Genomic DNA, 17,489 nt, shown 5'->3' with positions numbered 1-17,489 from the left:
TCCAAGACATCTCTTCAAATACATACCTCAGTCGTGGTGGTTTTCTGAACTCATATGAAATGAAGAGACTTAATTAAAGGAAAAAATAGAAATGCAATATTTTTTTTTAAATCTGTGTATACAGGAACTCTTAGAGTAGGTTAAAATAAAATACTGCTGACATTTTAATCTGTAATTATGGACTTGACAGCCTCCCCAGGTTTTATGACATTGTTTCCCACTCCCAAAGACTGAAGAAGTTACACGAAACAACTTTCATAACAATATGCTGTTTGCATTCATAAGCAGATGCTGAACAATTATCATAATACTATAGGAAAGGGATTGGCAATGGGAAACAGCTGGGGGATGGGGATGCCAGCATACTTCATTAAAAGGGTAACTGATCTCAAACCAGGTAAAGTGGAGACCAAAGTGAGGCCCAAACTTTACCTGTACAATGACCATTTGTATACCAAATCCTGAATTGTACCCCACATCTTTAAAAGAAAAAAGAAAAAAAAAATACCGTGGTGAAATTTAAGTTAGAAAAAACACATTCACGCTACATTATAATACTGGTATCATTGTTCAAAGGGATTTTTTGAAACTTAAGCAACCCATAACTGAAGCTGATAAGGTATTTGGTGTAATATTTTATAAACATCATTTAGGTACCAGAGACAAGCTTACCTGTGGCAAGAAGCACCAGCTCTTGGTCAGGACTCCAACTCATGACAGAGATACCACTGGCTACACTCCCAACACATTCCAGCTGAGACAGAGAAAATCGAAAGGAAAGACTCAAAACACTAGTGTTTCAGGAAAAATTTACTACAACATCAATCAAAACAAATAAGAACAAACATATAAACATGAATTTATTCAAACATTTCTTTAGTAACAGGTATCAAGAGATTAGATATGTTATTAGGTGCAAAGACTGAAAATAGACATCCTATCCTTCCCAGAGTTGTCTCATGAGGGAGATAAAAAATAAGACTACCAAGAGTTAGGGTGAAAAACAAGATCTCTGGGAAGCAAAGTGGGTCTCAATGAAGGGAATGACAAGCGGCCTAGGAAAGTCCAGGAAAGTTGTTCTGAGGTGGTGTTTCAAAAAAGAGTGATAATAGGGGCAGGAGACAGATCAGGAAAAAAAACAGTGTTCAGGCACAAAGTCATAAAAAGAACAGCCAAACATCAGCTGCAACTAGAGCATAAGGTGTACATACACATAGGAACAATGGGAAGGGAAGGTAAAAAGGAATCTGAGGAACAAATAGTGAAAGATCTTATAAGGCACAATAGGAATATGGACTCTATGTCCCAGACAATTGAGAAGCCACAAAGGGGCAGGAACAGCACCATTAAATGAAGATAAATGAACTAGAAGAGCTCATTAATCAAGAAAAATTCTACAAAATGTTCTAAAAGCAATAATATATCTTTTAAATATGAGAAATACTAATTAAGTTGTCATGATGGCTTTGATATTTCTTACCAGGAACTGAGAGTAAGGGCTATTATTGTACTACATGGAATGATTAAGAGTAAAGATGCCAGGTTTAGACTGCTGGGGTTCAAACCCCATTTGATAACTATGTGATCTTGGCCTAGTTACTTAAGCATTCTGTGCTTCAATTTCCTCTTCTGAAGAATGGGAAACAATCAACCTCATAAGGCTATCATGGTGGCTCACGCCTATAATTCCAGCATTTTGGGAGGCAGAGACAAGAAGATTGCCTGTACCCATGGGTTTGAGACCAGCCCGGGCAACTTGGCGAGACCTTGTCTCTACAATAAAAAAAAATTAAAAAATTAGCCTGGCATGGTGGTGCATGCCTGTAGTTCCAGCTACTTGGAAGGCTGAGGTGGAAGGATCACCTGAGCCCAGTAGGTGGACACACTGCGGTGGCTGTGAGTGTACCACTGCACTCCAGTCTGGACGACAGAGTGAGACTCTGACTCAAAAAAAAAAGAAGAAGAAGAATTTGCATGAAAAGCATGAGAAAAAGTATCTGGCACATTATAAACATTGAACAAATGTAAGCTACTATTATTTTTCCTCTAATAGCAAAACTATAAATCCTGGGACATAATTGATGTTAAAAGATCACAGCTAATGGAGTAATCAAAGAAGATTAAAAAAGAATCAATTGTAATTTGAAACTCTTACTATTAAGAACATGAAGATGGAAATCCAAAAACTCAACTTATGCTAGAGTAGAGAAAGAAGCAATTGGTTGAAATCTCTCTCTTGGCAGTCTTAAAATATATATGTAATGATGATGTATTACTTTTATGCCTATAGTCCAGCAACTCTTAAGTTAGTCAATCAACATTTTTAACAGAAAACATAAGCTACATAAACATTTCAAAGACTTCCTAAATTGAAAAATAAATGTTACAACTCAGGGTAAGATTCTGATAAGAGATGATCAACACAACAATGGTCAGTTTTTTTTTAAGTTCTCACTTGGAATGAGATTCTTCCTATTAATAGGTGCAATAGACATAATTGTGTTTTAGAAGAATCTTGAAGTATAACTAAACCCATGTCAATAATTTTTTTAAATAAAGAAATATATAATGCAAAGACTCTAGTTTGTAAAAGTTTAAATATTATGGCTACTGATTTGAAAACGTCCACAAACAAGTGAGTTGTTTGAGGATACCTGAGATTTCATCCTCACTGGACTCTTGCACTTACCTGGTGTGTGCTGAGACTGCACAGTATGACATCTCCAGAGGCTGTGGCCACACACACAGACTCCTGATCCAGCAAGTCCTGAATACCAACAATGCAGCCACTCCCATCCTCTGGGAGAAAGCCTTCTGCCACCAAAGGAATTTCATTTTTCACCTTTCACCAAAGCAAACACACCAGCAAATTACTTTCAAGAACAATTAATAACACTTCCAGGAACAGAATATTTTTTAAAACTTCTTTTCTAATATAAAAGCTTTTAAAAATCTTTTTTTCTAGATTAAAATTCTGTCATTTGAGAAATATCACAACTCTATGATCTTTAACAAGAAAAACAGGTCACTCATAGGCAGCCCTTGAACAATTATAATACTATAAGAAAGGAATTGGCAGTAGCAGGAAATTGTCAGGGGAGAGAGGGTGGAAGTGGCTGTTGAGAGAAACTGCTAGAGGAGGGAGGGCACACTTCATTAACAAGGGTACCTACATAATCAATGTTTGTATACCTAACCCTGAATTGTACCCCACATCTTTATAATAAAAAATTAAATTAAATTAAATTAAAAAAAAAGAAAAACAGGTAATGTGACCTTTTTGCCAAACACAAAATCAAGCCAGGTCTATTTAAAAATGTCCAATAAAACACAAAGCTAATAACTATGATTTTCTAAGATTTCCACAGTATAAGGAAAAATAATGTAATCACCTAAAATACACTAATAGCAAAATGTAAGGGAAGATATCAAAATCAACCCACAAAGCTTTTAAAATATATGAGGCCAGGTAGAGTGGCTCACGCCTGTAACCCCAGCACTTTGGAAGGCTGAGGTAGGAGGATCACTTGAGGCCAGGAGTTCAAGACCAGTCTCAGCAACATAGCAAGACCCCATCTGTACAAAAAAATAATTTTAAAAAATTTAAGTATATATGGTCAGGATCTACCACTAAAAATTCTGATTTAGTTGATATGGGTTGGAGGCTCAAACATATTTTTTAAAAAGCTCGAGGGAGGCCAGGTGCAGTGGCTTATGTCTGTAATCCCAGCACTTTGATTGGTCAAGGTGGGAGGATTGGTTGAGCCCAGGAGTTTGAGACCAACCTAGGTAACAGAGCAAGATCTCTTCTCTACAAAAAAATAAAAACAGCCAGGCATGATGTTATGTGCCCCGTAGTCCCAGCTGCTCAGGAAGCTGAGATGGAAGGATCACCTGAGCCTCAGAGGTCGAGGTGGTGGCAAGCTGTGATGGTGCCACTGCATTCCAGCCTTGATGACAGAGTGAGACCCCTGCCTCAAAAAATAAAAAAGCTCCAGGGGAATTTTCATGGACATTCCAGTTGAGAACCACTATTATAAGGAAGAGTTACATGATAGAAAGGATAAAAGGTAGGGCACCTACTCAAAATATATGGTTAGAGTTTTGTCAACTTACCTTAAAAATAGTACCAGAGCTAAAGGTATTTAATAAATATTATTTAAGCTATGTCTAATATGGCAACTATACAAAGCAAAGACATTTAGTAAGATATAAATGCAAGAAGCCATAAAGAAAGATTATACGGGGGAAGAAAGTTTGGAAGAAGACAAGTTAAGGCTCATACCCAAGTGCTAGTATTCTCCGTCAGTAACTTACTTCTCTTGTGATAGGGTCTACTTCTATCAGTCCATGTTCTGAGCCAATGAGTACTGTCCCCTGTTCAGTTCGGAGAGTGAAGCACTGAGGTTTCCCTGGAGCTTGAATATCCCTGAACTCCAGGGTACGAAGTAACTTCAAATTTCGCATGATGATGGAATTCCCAAGAGAAAAGTACAAATATCCCTTGATGAAGCATTAATCCCTAAGAAAGAAAAGAACAGCTTATAGTGAGAAATGACCATGCTTATATAAGAAAAATAATTCCAGGGATGGAGAGGTGGGAGTTTTTTTGTTTTTTGGTTTTTTTCTTAAAATAACTAAGAAAAAAAAAAAAGCTCCCTCTTTGAGCACATACCCACAAACAGATGTATGGCAGCAACCTGACCCACTATATACAGTTATGGTCTACAAACTGAGGATTCTGAAACTTATTTTATATTCTCATTCTTTAGGAGAAGTAAGATTCTCAACTTCAGAGTTTTTTCTTCAAAAAAAATTTTCACATCAGCTATTCATTGGGAAAATTAAAAATAACAAATCAATGGGAAAACATTTTATTTTTGCATATTAGGATATCTTTGTAATCTGCTAGATTATGAAATCATAGTAACAAAAGGTTATCCCACTGATTAGGATTATATAAAAAAATCCAATGTATATATACTGGCAGTTGAAGACAATCTGGAATAAAGTGACTTTAATACCCACCAAGTACTTTTATTTATAAGCGGAGTTTGTATGTTCACAAAAAATTAAAATTAAAATCAAAGATAAAAATTAATAAAAGTATTTACTGCTCTCAGGGGAGAAGATACTGTGAAATGACAGGTTTATTTCAAAATGATGACCAGCATTTCAAGGAGCTTGACGACCTGACAAAACTACTTGCAGTAATTTCGTTTTCCTGGCCAGGCTTTTACTGGGACAATAAAAAAAGTGAGAAAAGAAATGCTAAATAAGACATCTACTTCAATCTGGCAAAATCAGACTTGCCTGAATGCATAACATTATCTAAGTAGGAAAAAAACAAATGTTAAAGTGCCAGACAGTTATATTCAGATCCCTTTAAGATTTATGATTATAAGTTCCCAACTTATGTTAGGGGTGGTAATTACACAGATGACAATGGTCTTACTGTCACTTTAACCCAAGGTGAATTATCGAATCTTGGCATTTCATACATGACATTGAAAGAATAAAGATAAATCAATCCTTACAGTACACAGCAGATAATTTCAAGTGTGATACAAATGATACAACATATAATGTGAGTTAAGAGGAAGACATGAGGCCGGGCATGGTGGCTCATTGCCTATAATCCCAGCACTTTAGGAGGACTGCCTGAGCCCACGGGTTCGAGATCAGCCTGGGCAACTTGGCAAGACGTCACCTCTAATAAATCAAAAAATTTGCCGGGTGTGGTGGTGCATGCCTGTAGTTCCAGCTACTTGGAAGGCTGAGGCGGAATGCTCTCCTGAGTCTAGCAGGTCGAGGCTGCGGTGGCCGTGAGCATGCCACTGCACTCCAGCCTGGGCGACAGGGAAGGAAGAAAGGAGGGAGGGAGGGAAAGAGGGCGGGAGAAAGAAGATGAAAAGGCACAGGAGACACCACCTCCCCGAAAAAGTCGGAGGGGAGAAGGGACCCCACCACAGCATCCGAACCTCTATTAACCATCACCTTCCACTGTCAATTAATTCATTCGCTGTCAGCAGTATTACCCATATCCTACGAGTAATCTGGAGGCTGGGTTAAGTGCAGCTGGAGGAGCAGCGCTCCATCTCCGGGCTGCCGCGCCCTGCAGCACCCCCGGATCGAGCCGCTGTCAAAAAGATAATTTGGCGCTCTAGGAAAAAAATGGTGCACGCAGCACTCCACTCCCGGCCCCGCGGCAAGCAGAGGAGCCGTGGGGTCCCCTTCAACTGAACGAACAGGGCCCAACCTCGTGCCCCCGGATGGGTCGCTCGAACGCTTAACTGAGCCGCCCTGAGGACCCCAAGCCACGCGCGGCTGGCCTCCCAGAGCCTGCTCGGATTGCGTACGCGCCTCTCTGGCCCTCACGGTGCATGCACCAGGCCTCCACAGGTAGAGTCACCCGAACCGGGAAACAGTGAAGCAGCTGAGCTGCAAAAGGTGCGACAGCAACGCACGAACCAGACAGACCAGACACGCGCCGAGCGGCGCGGGAATTACGTCACGAGGCTGAGAAGGCGAGGTCGGGCAGTGGGCGGCTTCCTAGGTCGCTTGAGTTGGCCGGCCTTCTCTATAGCCCCAGAAAGGTAAGAGTTAGAGAAGCTACATTGGTGAGCGCCTCTTGTCCCCTCGAGCTTCTGCCCACACTACTGCATTTGATCCCTTCGTTGATGTCGGACCCCAAGCAAATTGGCGGCGATGGACTGAGCTTGCGGGGGCAGAGAGCAGCGCGCGTGCGCACAACGCGTGTGCGCCGGAAGAACACCCTGTGCCCGGGCCTGTTGGGAGGAAACGCTTGGGTCCGGGAAGGCGGGGGTGGCCGCGCCGGAGGTAGCCATGGCTACCGAGCCCGAAGCTTCAGAGCCTGTGGTGCCGTCGCTAGTGGATCGTTACTTCACTCGCTGGTACAAAGCCGGTAAGTGCGGAATGATGTCGGTCTCTGCTCTGTCATACTGACCTGCTGCTACAGTGACAGATCTAAGCCAAGCGCGCTCTCCCCGGCGCTTCCTCCCAACGTCAGGAAGAACGGGACCTCTGTGTTCCTTCTAGGCGGAGGGAATGGCATTTGCAAAGACCTGGAGGCCTGAAATACGGCCGGGTGTATCTAGAGAGGGCGAATGCAGTGCGAGCTTGAGTGCGTGTTGATTGCGGGAAGATGAGTAGCCTAAAAGGAGAGCTGTATTCCAACGGACCTTGAATGCCTAGAGGGATTTGAGGGGACAGTCTCACAGGGAGTAGTAATACATAAAGTTGTTTAAATGATCGTATAGAAACTAAGGTAGGCCGGGAGCAATGGCTTACACCTATAATCCAGCACTTTAAGAGGCTGAGGAGGGAGGATTGCTTGAGTCCAGGAATTCGAGGCCAGCCTGGGCAACATGGTGAGACCTCCTCTTTAATTGTTAATCAACAATTAAACTTGGTGAACTTGGTGAAACGCCCCTGTAGTCCCCGCTACTCCGGAGCTAAGGCAGAAGGATCGCCTGAGCCCAGGAGGTCGAGAATGCAGTGAGCCGCGGTAATTGTGCCACTGCACTCCTGCCTGGGTGACAGCGACATCTCAACTCAAAAAAACAAACTAGCAAAAACTCAAGTAGAGGCAGTATGAATGTTAGCTACATTTAGAAAGCAAAATATACAATTTTACTTAATGAGAGGCCGCCAGTGTTGTTCATTTGCCACTTAGAAGTAGATATTCCAGTTGCACTGTTTTGTGTACTCAGTACCAGGGGTGGAGACATCTTTGGGGACTCTTCAAATCCTTCCTTTCTTCCTATCATTCAGTGATAATGAGTGTACTCACTTTTTTAGAATATTATAGCATATTTTCTGTTGACCAAATTTAGGACTGAGGGGTTTCCCAGAATGCCTGACTTTCTGCACTAAAATCAGAACAGTCCTGGAAACTACCAAGAAAAAATATAAAGCTATATCATAAAGAATGTGATGCTAATCGTATTTCTCTAACAGAAATACCGGGTATTTCTATTAGAAATAGAAAATACTGGGAAGTAAAGACCAAGCAAAGAATTAATCACCTTAACATTGAATAAATGATTCTGTCTGTGTCAGGTCTCTTTAAATACTTTATGGGAAGTTTTTAGGTGTGTAATGAAGAGATAGCAGTGGTCAGCATGTGTGTATCCAATTTTCATAATTAACTATCTCAATGAACCAAAGTACAAGTACCACACAGTGGTAGTGAATATTGATTCAACAACCAACAGACACATTTATTCTTCTAGATGTCAAAGGAAAACCCTGTGAGGACCATTGTATACTACAACATTCTAACCGGTAAGCAAGTTGGTAATTTTAAATGATAAAAAACTTACTTTTTTCCTCTAGTATTTTAGCCTGGTATGGTCTTTAAATAAACAATTGATCATTAAGTGAAAATTCATTAAATTATCCTCCACCGTGGTGAAATAGTATTATTAAAGGAGTGTGACTGGCAAGAATGAGTTTTCCAGTGCTTAGTCACTTTGAACACATTTGATTACCCAAAAGTCTTAATGGAGTACCACACCATCATTCAGCTACTATCTGAAGTGGCCAGCTTGTGCCTAATTACTGAACTGCCAGAGCCCATGAGGAAGCATACACAGGCATACTTTGCTTGTCTCTATTCTATACCAGTGCTGCCTACCTAAAACCTCTGGTACTCTTTCCTTTCCTGTAAAGGAAATTCAATCCTGTTACAGTTATGCTCCAAGGGAAAAAGGGAGGAGATAATAGTTTGACTAAACAAATAGCAGTTCATACATTTTTGTGCCAGTAGGAATGTGTTATAGGAGGAAGAATTATACCAAGCATTTACAAGGGATCAATTTTTTTTCTCCTTGTAGAATATGTGTCATCACATTGGCAGGTTCTCATCCAGTTCTTCAAAGTGGAAAAACAATTAAAAGCATTTCCTATCAAATCAGTAACAACTGTAGCAGACTTCAGAACAAGGTCTCTGGAAAATTTAAGCGGGTATGTTCCTGTAATTCTGAATTATCTATTTACATCCTCTATATTCATGAGAATGATAGATCCAGTTACTCTTAGAACCCAGTGACAAATGCTCAGCATACTTCTCTAGCGGTTTGAGGTGCTGACTTTAAATATACTTTAACCCCGAAGAAATTCTCAGACCAAAAAAGTTAGGTATTTTGGGAGGTATAGTATCTATTATATTAGGTTCTCTACCACTATCCCTGTTATGTCCAGGAAGGAAGATGGAAAAGGCAGGCCTTTGAAAGGACAACTCTAATACCAATATAAGAAGGTATTTTGTCCCTTCTAGATGTATTACATTAATATCTTGAGTTCTATGAAATTTAGGTGACCAACTATTTTTTTACCATGTATTTTTACATATAAGTTAAACAGAAGAAAATATATATCCTGAGGGAGTAGGAAAAAAATCAATATGAGAAAACATAAGGTGTTTGCTCCTTACTATTTTTCCATTGCTAAAGCATTGCCAATCTAATACACATCTACCCACATCCTATACCTCCACACAGTGCTCAGTTATACATAATGCTATCTCTACCCTCTACAACTCTAGGGAAGATGGAAATTATTAAAAGAGAGTATCAGACCAAGGACAATTGAGTAACATATTAAAGTATCCTGACAAACCTATTGTTGGGAAAGTTTCTGTGAATGGTTTAGGTTCTTCACTTACTGAATTCATACTGAGTTTCTGTGAGCTTGGCTCGGTGACTCAGCCTGTAATCCTAGCACTTTGGAAGGCCGAGGTGAATGGATTGCCTTAGCCCACGGGTTTGAGACCAGCCTGGGCAACTTGGTGAGACCTCATCTCTACAATAAATCAAAAATTAGCCAGGCATGGTAACATGCACCTGTAGTTCTGGCTACTTGGAAGGATCCCCAGAGCCCAGCAGGTCGACGCTGGGGTGGCTGTGAGCATGCCACCACACTCTAGCCTGGGCAACAGAGTAAGACTTCAACTCAAAAAAAAAAAAAGAATTTCTGTGGATTGTTCTCAATATTCTATGAAACCTTTATTCATACTCCCCTTTGTAGGCCTGAAGTCTCCTAATGTGCCTTATAATTATTGATTTTTCCTCAAGAAACAAATGGACTTAAAAAAGCATGCCCTTTCTTAAGAGAGAGTCTATAAGTTACAACTACAAATTACAATAACAGTTAATGCTTGTGAAGTTCCTATGATAAATTTGTGTCCAAAATAGTAGTAATAATATTGTTACTAATGAAGAACAGAGAGGGATCTGCATTTTGAACTCACTATAGTTAAGTTTTGGCTGGATCTTATAATTGTCAATGATTTATTCTCCCAAGGGAGGTGATAAAAAACGGTCAGATACTTCTGGTCTTTTGAGACAAACCCAGTTGTAAACAAGCCCTTTGAGATAAATCCCCCATCCATCCTACCAGAAAGCAGGGATTCACAATGACTCTAATACTCAGTAATATCTGAATGCCATCTAATAGTGTTTTCCCATCCCCAGACAGATATTTGCTACTGTTAATCCCATTCCCCTCTCCCCCCATAGTTTCCCAGTACCGTCAGTCATTTTCTTATAGTATTACATTGGATGTTCAAGGTCCATTATATGAGTGAGAACATGTGATACTCGGATCTTTGTTTCTGTGGGGAGATTTTTTAAAAGGAGGGAGAGAAAAAAAGGAAAATATCCCTTCTTCAAAAAGTCTTAGCGAGGCCGGGCTTGGTGGCCCAGCCTGTAATTCCAGCATTTTGGGAGCCCGCGGGTTTGAGACCTGCCTGGGCAACTTGGCGAGACCTCATCTCTACAATAAATCAAAAACTAGCTAGGCATGGTAGCACGCACCTGTAGTTCTGGCTACTTGGAAGGCTGAGGTAGAAGGATCTCTGGAGCCCATTAGGGCGAGGCTGTGGTGGTTGGGAGCGTTGCCACTGCACTCCAGTCTAGGTGACAGAGTGAGACTCCAACTCAAAAAAAAACAAAGTCTTAGTGACTGACCCTAGTAAATAAGATCCTTTATCTATTAAGTGCTGTTGTAAAAATAAAGTAGGAATTTTAAGGAAACTAACTTTGTACAATATTGCTGTCATGCTGAATTAGATATTATTGCTTATTAATCGATTTTCTTACACTTTTAAAATATTTTACGTGGTTATATGTAGCTTTCTCTTACAGTTGATAAAAATATATTACTAGTGTGTAGCTAAACTCCCATTTTTCACCTGTCTTAATCAGGTTGTTTCCCTAGAGCCTAGGATAGTACCTGGAACATAATAGCACTTATTATATAAGCATTGGAATCAGTGGATGGTTTTTATGTATTTAAGTCATTATTTGAAACATCAACTCCAGGAATATGGAATGGAGGGCTGCCTCTCAAAGCAAAGTGGAAATGTACATCAATTAATTACTTCTTACTGCTCTTTACACAGGGGGCACAGTTTCTAACAGAACTTGCACCTCTGTGTAAGATTTACTGCTCAGATGGAGAAGAATATACCATATCTAGGTGAGTAAATTTTTATCCACTATTTAGGAAACACAAGGGAAATAATATTTGTCTTAAAAACAATTTTTTTAAATAGCTGTGTTAGAGGACGGTTGATGGAAGTGAATGAAAACATTCTCCATAAGCCATCTATTCTTCAAGAAAAGGTAAGAGAAAAAGTATGATTCTATCCACATACTTTTATTGGATTTTTTAAAAATCATTTGGTGATGGGGGAAGGAGAGGAAGAAAAAAATCATTTGTCAGTACTAAATATTCTATTTCCTTTCTAGCCATCTACTGAAGGCTACATTGCAGTTGTGTTGCCCAAATTTGAAGAAAGTAAAAGCATAACAGAAGGGTTATTGACACAAAAACAATATGAAGAAGTCCTGGTGAAACGCATTAATGCCATAACAGCTACGACATGAGGACTGAGCTAGAGCAAAAAGCAACAAGGGATTCTTATAGTTACCTGGCCTAAAACCATCAGTGCACTAAAGGAGAGGAACCCGCATATGTGAAGCACACTTCACACCCACCCATCTGCAGGGAAGGCCTGATGCTTCCCTTAACCGGGTTTTCCTAGTTTGTCTCACATAAGAGCGTTCGTTCCCATTTGTTTTTAGCCTCCCAAATCTGGCCTGCCCATGTTTTTATTTTGTTATTCTCTTGCATACTAAACTAGCAAGCAAGGAATGTTTTTCTGATTAAAAATGAGCAAGCAAGCTCTTTGCGAAAAATTTGGAAAATACAGAAAAGTTTTAAAACACCAAATACAAATAATTTACCCAACATCCTATAACTCAAAAGTAAATACAGTTGACCTTTGAACAACATGAGTTTGAACTATCAGGGTTGATTTGTACACGGACTTTTTTCAGCCAAATACTGATAAAAAATAATTGTATTTGCTAAATGTGAAACCCTTGTATAGGACAGGCCAGCTTTTCATGTGCTCAAGTTCCACAGGGCTGACTGTGGGACTTTAGTATGCACAGATTTGGACATATGCAGAAGATCTTGGAACCAATCCCCTGCGTAAACCATTGGATAAATATACTACATTTTTACACACTTCTGTTTGAACATTATGGTATAGTTATTGTTCTGGCCTCAATTTCCTATCAGTTTGACATTAAGAAAAACCTAACTGACCTTTATTACCCAATCTTCAGTGTGATACTACCAAAAAATCTAGTCTCACCCATTCTGCCTCAACTCCTCTTCCTTTAGATTGTAAGGGGGAGGCAGGAGTGTAGAGTACCTTCTCTCCTTAATGTCAAGAGGTTGGTGTTCCCTCTGAAACAGAGTAGACCTGTAACACCGTGACTTCTTAAATGAGGGAGCACACATGAAGACTGAAAAATACAAAGGTTTTCCTAGCAAACGAATGTGTCATAATGCAGTGGTAAGCTGATTCTTGAAGTATGCATGTTGTAGTCATTCAGTTTGACTTGCTCTAGTTTACAGGTTAACCAGCAAAGAAGTAACTGAGACTGTGCCATTCAAAGGTACAAATACCTTTGAAAGGAACAAAGTTTTGCATCACTAAAACTAATATATACATATATGTAGTTTAAGATTGATGTACATTATTTTTCCTTAAGGGCTGAAACACATACATATATTTAAATATCCCTGCTTCAAAATGAAATACATTTTTATACAGAATAAATCACTTGATGCATAAATTCTCTTGGTTCACTGTCCTTGTATGCTGTTGAAGTCCTAAGTTATCCCTTGCCCACCCCCACTTGCACTCTCATAAGAGAATATTCCTTTTTTCAGGTATGTAAAAGTATTTTGTAAATGAATCTTAAAAATCATTTTTGGTTCACACGAAAAACTTCTTGTAACCTGAGTGCCAGCCAGCATGACTATCCCCTAAATATTACCCACCAGGCATTATATACCTCCAGTGATGGTGCTATAAGCTGAAATTTAAGCACAGACCAGCAGATTCTCACTTTGAGTAGCACAGTGATTCCTAAAGACTTCATAAAACAAAGACACTAAAGATAATACAAGAATTGTATATATTTCACATAAACATTACTTCATGTCATTCTCCCATCATTTCTATTACGGTTTAAAAGAATGTTTAGGTTTCAGAGAAATCATGATTGATTATTCTGATTACGCAAGTATTTTGTAAAGGCCATTAATCAAGCTGAGTGCATCCCTTTTTCCCCCCAATGACTACAGTAAAAGTTTCCTCAAAATATTGTCTAGCTAATTGATAATACTGTGGTTCTTCAGGATCTTCTGTGAATATTGATTATGACTGATCCAACTAACATGTCCTATTAGATTTCAAAATGAACGTCAAAGCATTAGGATACAAACACTGTGAAAGGGGTCCAAAACAAAGTTAACCATACTATACCAGAAGGAGAAACCTATAAACCAGATTTTTCAATCAAAACTCACCCCACAAAAACAAGGAAAGCTTTAAACTCTAAAATTAAAAAGACTACAGAAAGATATTTATTTGCTTTATAATAAACATTTCAAAGCCACATACATAAAATATGATTATTCAGAATTTAAATAGCTTTTTGGTTCCATCATTCTCTGTCTTTTATTTCAAAGCTACATACATAAAAATATAGATTATTTAGAATTTAAATAGCTTCTTGGTTCATTGCTTTCTGTCTTTTTAAAAAATCTTCCATTCCATCAATCGACAGTGAAAAAGATGTTTCAAAATACTTTTTAAGGCAGTAAGTAAGATAGGCTTGGAATTCCAGCTAATATTCAGACCAACCAGCTATGCTAGAACTAGAACCAAAGATAGCCATCTCATATCTTCCAGAAGTTGCTTCAGAGTTCTGTGGAGTGAGTTCATTACCCTGCTTTGAGAGTAGAGGAGGGACACACACAGCACAACAGATAACCCTGTCTATGTGAAACACTATTAGAGAACAAACTCTTGCTACTAGCATAGATGATCTGTGACAGAGGGATGTCAGAGAGGCCCTTGCCACACTTGGTGAACAGAGGCATTGAAGAAGAGTCCAAAAGTTTAAGGAAAACCCTGCTTTCACCCAGACCACTGTATGTTTTCTGCTGAAATTGCTGTTCTAGATGATAAGCATAAGGTAAAAATGTGCCAAAAGTGAGCACACATTCAAAATATCTTCTTTGGATTAAATTGTCATTAAGACAGTTGGGATATTTGGTTTGACTTTTAAAGAACATTTTTAGTACAGTGTTCCATTTTAAAATCACACTGCAATTAGAATTCTAACAACTACTATAGCATTTATTAGTCGTCAAAAAGTTTTACAATCAGTTTCATGATCAGAAAATAAAGCAACATTTCCGTATTTTCTTTATAAAATCGTTGAATTTCTGGAGATGAAGAATCATTTGCTTTTCAAAAATGTCAGCTTTGTCACATGACGTTCCAGATATCTGACCCCAGAAGTTTCTCAAGTTTTACCATTCACAGTGTCTTTATTAACTGAGACCCATCTGTTATTTTCCATCTGAAGCTGGAAAGAGTTAAAATAATTAGTATCTGCTTAACACTGTAAAGTTAAATAGTAACTATTACTTTATTTTGCATTTTCCTTTAAGCCAATTTTTAAATGTGAATTTAAAATAGAAAAACTACTTCACCTTCTTCAGCAGTTTATAGCAAAGTGAAAGAAGTTGGACCAAGAGAGCCATGATGGATCGTGCCTTTGTAATATACTTGTCAACCTATAGTGACAGAAAGCATGCAAATTATATTCTAAAAGTGGTACTTTAAAGAAAGTTTCTTTTGGGTCCTTGCTTCCAAGATGACAAAGAAAAGAAGGAACAATGGGCATGCCAAAAAGGGCCACAGCCATGTGCAGCCCATTCACTGCACAAACTGCACCCCATGTGTGCCCAAGGATAAGGCTATTAAGAAGTGTGTCATTCAAAACATAGTGGAGGCCGCAGCTGTCAGGGACATTTCTGAAGTGAGTGTCTTTGGCACTATGTACTTCCCAAGCTGTATGTGAAGCTGCGTGTGCCATTCACAGAAAGGTAATCAGGAATCAATCTCATGAAGTCCGCAAGGACTGGACACCCCCACCCTGAATTAGATTTTCGGGGTCTTTGATGACCTCCATCAAAGCTCATGTAAGAAGCTGAGTCCTTAAGGACTGAAAAACAATTATCTTCTGGAAAAAAATAAAATGGAGCTTATACTTAAAAAAAAAAAGTTAGACCAGGCACAGTGGCTCACACCTATAATCCCAGCACTTTAGGAGGCCAAGGTGAGAGGATTGCCTGAGTCCACGGGTTTGAGACCAGCCTGGGCAACCTGGAGAGCCCTCATAGAGGGCTAAATCAAAAAAAAAAAAAATTAGCTGGACATAGTAGCACACACTTGGATTCCCAGCTACTTGGAAGGCTGAGGCAAAAGAATCTTCTGAGCCCAGCAGGTCAGGGCTGTGGTGGCCATGAACATGCCACTGCACTCCAGCCTGGGTGACAGTGTGAGACTCTGTCTCAAAAAAAAAAAAAAGTTCAGGCACAGTGGCTCAGCCTGTAATCCCAGCACTTTGGGAGGCCAAGGCAAGAGGATTGCCTGAGCCTGGGGGTTCAAGACCAACCTGGGCAACTTGTGAAACCTTGTCTCTACAATAAATCACAAAAACTAGCTGGGGATGGTGGTGTGCTTCTGTAGTTCCAGTTACTTGGAAGGCTGAGGCAAAAGGATCTTACCTAAGCCCAGCAGGTCGAGGCTGCGTTGGCCATGAGCGTGCCACTGCACTCCAGCTTTGGCAACAAGAGTGAGACTTCACCAACAAACAGGTGAATAATTATGCTTCATAATAAATAAAAGTATTTATTAAGAAAAAAAAGAGTAAGACTCCAACTCAAAAAAAAGGTTATCATTTAATTAGTTTTTAAATGATACAATTTCTACACCATGGAAATCTAAGGGATCTTGAAAGGTATATAGATTAGGGCAAAGAGCTGACTTGTGGGCCCAGATACAGGTGCAGGGATTACTGCCAGTTTCACAGAATCCAAGGAGAATGGGTGGAAAACCTATGGTTCTATTTCAGGCTGTTTAGGGGCTTCTCAAAACACTCCAAACATTGGCAATGAATTCCCTACTTTGCAATTCCTTGCACTCCACTTTTTGGGCACAAGCCCATAGTCCCTCAAATTATGGAGCCCAGATTCTGAGGCATCTGTGCCCTAGTTACAAAGGTGGGACTTCAGGATTTAAGGGTAGCTGCTCAGTGCTATGGAATTAATCATGTCCAGAAAGCTAACTATTTAGTGAACATGGAGTCAGTTATAACAGCAGGTAATAAATGATTCTTTTGGACAAGAGGCTGTTACAATTTTTAAAAAATGATTCTTGCAAACAAGCCATGAAAAGTGGAAATAAATTGCCCTCCTGTGGCTGTTAATGCTTTATTTAAAGAAAAAGGGGCTGGAGCTAACCAGATAAATACAGAAAAGTGAACATTTCTCAAGTGTCTACTTGAACAACCCACTCTCTCTTTTACCTTTAGAAATACTTTATTCTGCAAAGATGTCTTAGTTATTGTTTGGAGCTGGTGGCATAGAGGAATTAGCTTATTTATTTCCAGGAGAAGCATTAGCTTGTCATCATCTTTCAGCTGAAATGTAATTCAAGAAGTTATAATACACCCAACAAAACTTCATCTTTTGCAACTTAAATACCTTTACCACCTTGATAACATACTCCTAAAATGGGTATAGATGACATCACCACCAGCACCAGGCAAGTAGACATATGTTACCTGTTTTGAAAGAGCTTGCACACTTGATGTAAGCTTTAAACCCTCTGTGGCAAAAACCTGGTGGAAAGAAGAACATCATTATTTTAGATTCAAGTCTCATGGAGAGTGGTAAAAAATATACGCATTTGTAATTTTTATCCAGAATTTTATTTTCATTTTATTGAGTTGGAGTCTCACTCTGTCACCCAGACTGGAGTGCAGTGGCCACTCCCGGCCACCGCAGCCTCGACCTGCTAGGCTCCG

At 39.4% G+C, this 17,489-nt stretch overlaps 3 protein-coding genes across 3 annotated transcripts in view; 1 reads left to right on the top strand and 2 right to left on the bottom strand.

Moving 5' to 3' along the window:
- Positions 1 to 6,080, bottom strand: part of ELP1 (elongator complex protein 1) — a 48,475-nt gene extending 42,395 nt beyond the window's left edge. Inside the window, exons 1-4 of the mRNA XM_008072788.1 lie at positions 5,998 to 6,080; positions 4,318 to 4,522; positions 2,690 to 2,842; positions 673 to 754 (exon numbers count right to left, since the gene is read on the bottom strand). Coding sequence (XP_008070979.1) covers positions 673 to 754; positions 2,690 to 2,842; positions 4,318 to 4,467 — 385 coding nt within the window. The 5' untranslated portion in view covers positions 4,468 to 4,522; positions 5,998 to 6,080. The remainder of the gene's footprint in view (positions 1 to 672; positions 755 to 2,689; positions 2,843 to 4,317; positions 4,523 to 5,997) is intronic.
- Positions 6,081 to 6,757: 677 nt separating this feature from the next.
- On the top strand, positions 6,758 to 13,898 carry FAM206A (family with sequence similarity 206 member A). The gene is made up of 6 exons (XM_008072777.2): positions 6,758 to 6,925; positions 8,256 to 8,307; positions 8,859 to 8,988; positions 11,426 to 11,502; positions 11,579 to 11,648; positions 11,775 to 13,898. Exons 1-6 carry the CDS (start codon positions 6,847 to 6,849, stop codon positions 11,910 to 11,912), a joined length of 546 nt encoding a protein of 181 aa, XP_008070968.1. The 5' UTR covers positions 6,758 to 6,846; the 3' UTR covers positions 11,913 to 13,898.
- Positions 13,899 to 14,722: 824 nt separating this feature from the next.
- Positions 14,723 to 17,489, bottom strand: part of CTNNAL1 (catenin alpha like 1) — a 74,765-nt gene continuing 71,998 nt past the window's right edge. Inside the window, exons 16-19 of the mRNA XM_008072772.2 lie at positions 17,247 to 17,303; positions 16,989 to 17,102; positions 15,109 to 15,192; positions 14,723 to 14,981 (exon numbers count right to left, since the gene is read on the bottom strand). Coding sequence (XP_008070963.1) covers positions 14,919 to 14,981; positions 15,109 to 15,192; positions 16,989 to 17,102; positions 17,247 to 17,303 — 318 coding nt within the window. The 3' untranslated portion in view covers positions 14,723 to 14,918. The remainder of the gene's footprint in view (positions 14,982 to 15,108; positions 15,193 to 16,988; positions 17,103 to 17,246; positions 17,304 to 17,489) is intronic.

Source organism: Carlito syrichta, unplaced genomic scaffold, assembly GCF_000164805.1.
Source record: "Carlito syrichta isolate Samal-C Ts95f unplaced genomic scaffold, Tarsius_syrichta-2.0.1 Scaffold315407, whole genome shotgun sequence".
Classification (NCBI taxonomy): domain Eukaryota; kingdom Metazoa; phylum Chordata; class Mammalia; order Primates; family Tarsiidae; genus Carlito; species Carlito syrichta.
This window is presented reverse-complemented; position numbering and strand designations above follow the sequence as displayed.